The sequence below is a fragment of the Alosa sapidissima genome, chromosome 16 (genome assembly GCF_018492685.1).
Source record: "Alosa sapidissima isolate fAloSap1 chromosome 16, fAloSap1.pri, whole genome shotgun sequence".
NCBI classification, from domain to species: Eukaryota; Metazoa; Chordata; class Actinopteri; order Clupeiformes; family Clupeidae; genus Alosa; species Alosa sapidissima.
The window spans coordinates 22428593-22433592 of record NC_055972.1 but is presented as its reverse complement, the minus strand read 5'-3'; the positions used below and the strand labels follow the sequence as shown (position 1 = coordinate 22433592).

General features: G+C 46.8%; 1 protein-coding gene across 11 annotated transcripts in view; it reads right to left on the bottom strand.

Annotated features, from left to right (window-relative positions):
- The window catches only part of birc6 (baculoviral IAP repeat containing 6), a 129972-nt gene that overhangs the window by 18537 nt on the left and 106435 nt on the right, over positions 1-5000 (bottom strand). For all 11 annotated transcript variants that reach the window (XM_042066404.1, XM_042066408.1, XM_042066414.1 and 8 more), the window contains exons 67-68: positions 3970-4115; positions 1108-1218 (exon numbers count right to left, since the gene is read on the bottom strand). In XM_042066404.1, the coding sequence (XP_041922338.1) occupies positions 1108-1218; positions 3970-4115 (257 nt within the window). The remainder of the gene's footprint in view (positions 1-1107; positions 1219-3969; positions 4116-5000) is intronic.

The window sequence follows — 5000 nt, the reverse complement described above, 5'->3', positions numbered from 1 at the left end:
TGTAAAAAAACATATACAGGAGGAAAATAGCCTTATAAGATTAAAGGCTGCTATGGAAACCCATTCCACAAAAGATCCACAGCACCTCGAAAATACCCTGCTTCCATCCTCCTGCTCTTTAATCACACAGCTTCCGTCTGTCTGCAGACCTCCTGGGGGCACTACCTGCCCCCTCCCTCCCTCTCTCCTTTTCTTTTGCCACCAACTCCCCCTGTTTGTATTGGGGGGCCAGTGCAAACCTGTTTGCGCTGGTGTCAGCTGCGATTACTTCAGACGTCTCCCGCTTGCAAAAATCAATTGCAGCAGAGCAAGAGTCTGCCCATCAATCAGTGGGTGCCGGGATGAGAAGTGACAGTCAGAAAAGCCCTTCGCTTCCCCCACCCTGAGAGACGCGTCGTGCGCACACACAGCGATGGCATTATGGATCATTCCTGAGTGGAGATGCACTTGTGTTTTTCCAGCAGCTTCACTCTCTTTCGCTCTCCTCCATCCTCCATCGTTCTCTCTCTCTCTCGCTCGCTCACCTGCTCAGCCTTTTTTCCTTTGCTCACACCCTGTATCCCTCTTTCATACACACCTTTCTGCATCTTCTTCTCTCCCTCACTCCCTCCAGCTTTCACTCCCTCCCTTTCACCCTCCATTTCTTCCACTTGTTCTCTCCTTCTCACTCTCCTTCTCGCTCTCCCCTCCTCTTTAAAGCTCCCTCTCTCCCTCCCTCCTGCAAACACTCTAAGCAGAGAGGAACAAGGAACAACAAATGCAGACAAGCACTAAAAGGAGGGTGGTGCCTTCTTTTAGCACACTCTTAAAACGAATGTGTTGTTTTTAACACATCTCTGTGTCCAGGTAGGGACAACACAGTTTGTGTTGTTTCCTTTTTTTTAAAATTTGTTTCACAGTACGTGTTGAAATAACACAACTTGCGGTGTTTTTTTTAACACATCTCTGTGTCCAGATAGGGACAACACATTCGTTTTAACAGTGCAGTCTTCCCTCTAATCCACCACTTTTGTTCTCTAAACCCTGATACCTGATGCCAATTTCTCCCTCTTGTTCTCTCCCTCTCGGTTCCTCCCGACTGTGCGGGTTGGTCAGGAGGAAACTCACCAAACTGGAGCTTCTTCATGGCCGCCACATACTTCTCCTCCAGAGAGCGCAGAATGGACAGGGGCTTGGGCCTGGTGGACGTCTTCTTAGAGGACTCGGCCAGCTTCTTTTCTGTGGGGGGAGAGAGAGAGAGAATGCTTTCTTAAATGTGTTACTTAGCAGAAAGAGAGAGAGAGAGAGAGAGAGAGAGAGAGAGAGAGAATAGAAAAGACCGAAAGAAAGGGGGGGGAAAAGGATTCGAGGGTGAAAACTGATGAGCAAAACAAAGGGCAACAAAACAAGAGGCCCTAGCTGCTGTTGGTCTGACTTTCCCCATCCATAACAATGAGGAAAACAAAACAGCAAGGGGAAAAAAAAGAATGCAGCTTTCAAGGAGATTTTCTCCTTGTTTCTCCAGCGGTGGACAAGAAATAGAGAGACCGGGAGGGAGGGGGGGGGGTGTGGGTAGAGAGAGGTGGGGAGAGAGAAAGGTGTGTAGAGAGAGAGAGAGAGAGAGAGAGAGAAACACAAAGCAAAGCATTAAAACTGACAAATGACAGCTACATCATACATCAAGATGGCGATATTGTATCTGGCAGAGTCCTCATTTCTTCTGCAGCGGGGGCGCTCTTATCGACATCTACACCCCGACGCCAGAGAAGTAATCACACTGATGACACTGTGGGCCATCACTGAGCCCGCAGAGGAAGAAAGGAGGTGAGGTGGGGTGGAGGCTCTTCATGCATAAACATTATTAACTATCTATCAGGGTTCCCACTCTAAGTCAAATGTAAAATTTCATGACTTTTCATGACAAAAAAACCTGAATTTCCATGACCTACTATATAATAAATCACAATATACCAACCAACGATTTCAGGAGCTGCGTAGCGTTCAAGAAACTTTTACTTTTCCGAGCGGTAGATTAATAAATGGGCATTGAATAAATAAAGTTGGGCTAAGCACAAATACAGTACAGCTAATAACCAGATACACCAATTCTGCATGGAAATATATTTGTAATAATGTATTTTGGGAAGTGAATTTTAAACTGCTACAACAAAAAATGCTGATATTCCATGACTTTGCCCCAAAAAGGCTAAAATTCCCTGACTTTCCATATCTGGAATAGACTTCATTCCAGAAATTCCATGACCAGTGGGAATCCTGATCTATATTTAAAATATTATATGGTGGCTGTAGCCCCTGTCTTCAAATCCCTTAACACGGTGCATTGATATTGCTACCTGGATGCATGTACCACCCTTTTAAATTACTGGTGCATTTAACCTGCCTATAACGCAAGCGGAGCCAGTGCGCAGTGCAAAAAAAAAAAAAAAAGAAGGAAAAAAAGACTTTGGATGTCGATACCATAATTTATTTCCTTTCCAGCTCACACATTAGACGCTGCGTATCGACACGCGGGGACGCACAAGCCGGTCAATACTGAGATGCACGAAAAGAGGTCTCGTCAAATCCCAGCCCCCTCGTTAGCCTGTCTTTGACCGTTTCTTGGAGACGAATCACTAATTAAACAGTTAACCCACCCCCTCACGCTCACATTCCACACGTTCATTTCGAGCACGGAGATGCAGTGCCATTCCCCTTCACAGACATCCCTCTTCCTGGACTGGGAGAAGGAAGCGGCCGTTATCCTATAGATTTCCTTATAGGCGGTGACAGCCGCATTGATCTGAACTTAAACATACGGGCAGCATGCCCAAACCACACGCCTTCCTCCTCGCCAGCTACCCAACCCACATACAGCTCTCAATAGCATGGGCGCACGCCTGTGGTTCTGTGTGTGGCAGTGTGTGTGTAAGCGAGCGAGAGCCTAGGTGTGTGAACACCTGTGTGCCTATGTGTGTAGGTTTCTAGGTAGGCTTTGTGTGTGAGAGTGAGTGAGTGAGTGAGTGAGTGAGTGAGAGAGAGAGAGTGAGAGAGAGACTGCGTACTCCAAAGATAGGAAGAAGCCAATTAATACAGCTACTAGAGTGGAGGAGGAGGAGGAGGAGGAGGAGAGGGGAAGTGCAACAGTCAATCATGCCTAACACACATATCAATAGCAAGCTTTTTTACTGACAGTGAGTAATAGCCAGCTGAGGACTTCTGCAGTAGTACCAGTATGGCAGTAGTATGGCAGGCATCGCAGTCAATATGTGTGTGTGTGTGTGTGTGTGTGTGTGTGTGCGTGTGCGTGTGTCTGGTCCCTTGTGCAGACCGGACACTCTTTCTCAGTCTGTCAGCAACTCTAAAGCCCTCTCCCAGGAGGACAGCTTAATGTCTTCAGAAAGAGTAATGGTGGTTAGTGGGTGGGTGTGTGTGTGTGGGTTGTAATGGTCAGACTTATTGAGTGTGTGTTGGTTTGATTGACGTGTCTTATCCCATCGAGGAAAAGCTTGGAGTATATGCTGAAAGATCCACAGGGATTTTGGGCAGGAAAAACTCCTATGAATTTGAGTGAGTGAGTGAGTGAGTGAGTGAGTGAGTGTGTGTGTATGTGTGTGTGTGTGTGTGTGTGTGTGTGTGTGAGACTGACCACCATCAGATGGTACAGCCGTCCCTGCAGAGGTGACAGTCACAAGTCACAGTCACAAGAGGGTGTGTGTGGCCGTGTGTGTCCATGTTGGCTAAAGTTAGAGACCCACTTCTGTGCCCTTGTCTGGAGAGCGCGGCAGACACACCAAGCTTTCCAGAGGGACAACCAGAGGACATCAATCCACACTAGATGGCACAAAATCAGCAGAAGACTCTCTTTTGTCTGAACACCTTGTCCAAGCAAAGCTGCAGCTAACGTTCTCCGTTTTCAATCATTCTCCTAATCAGCAATTTGCTTTCTATCCCTCCCCACACACCCGCCCCTCTCTGTGTCCGGACGCTCACCTTGGTTGGCCTGCCGCAGGCTGGTGGTGGCGGCGTAGACGATCTCGGCTGTCCTCTGGATGTCGGGCACCAGTAGGGTCAGGCCCTCCGGCTCGGGGTCCGACGGCTCGGCCTTCACCACTCCTTTGCTCTTGTCTTTTTTCGACCTGCAAGCGGGCAGACGAAGGCAAACGTTAGGCATAAACTGCGGCATCTCTCAAATGAAACAGGATTAAAGGGAAAGATGGGTAGTGGATTTGGGACAAGTTTGAATTGGAATTTTAGGAAGGGAGAGAGATAGAGAGAGAGAGAGAGAAACAAAGAGAAGAAGTAAAAGAGGAAAGAGAAACGACAACTACATCAGCTTTATAAGGCTTGCATATCACTGCCGCTCCCATTGCCACATACTTGTGTCTTTGTATAATTCACAACCATACGCAGTCATGTATTATTCACAACTGAAAGGCTGAGGAAGTCATTTGCCCCCAGGGCTATTGAACTGTTCAATGCTTCACTAAAGGGAAGAGGAGAGATAGACTTCTCTGCTTAGTCTGTCTGCCTCTCCACCCTTTCCATGTTTGAGTACTGACTGCCCACTACTGCTTTACTACTGTACTGTTTTACTGCTACACTGTTTTTCATGCTATATTAGCACACATGACCAATGGCTTCTGCTACAATACTGAATGGCTGTTACCTCAACCTGTTCTTGCATTGACATAGTTTTTTATATTACCTTGTCTATATTATACTTTACTCTCCTATTTGTCCATATTATTTATGCTGGTATCTAGACCTTATTCTTGCACTGTTGGACTACTTTTTGCACCTTCACCATGACACTCACTCTCTTGAGCACCTTACATTACATTACATTACATTTAGCAGACACTTCTTGACCAAAGTAACTTACATATGTCAGCTATATTACAAGGGATCACATTGTCCCCGGAGCAACTTGGAGTTAAGTGCCTTGCTCAAGGGCACAACGGTGGAAGCTGGGAATTGAACCGACATCTTTCAGGCTACTGCACGCTAGCCCAGCTCCTTAA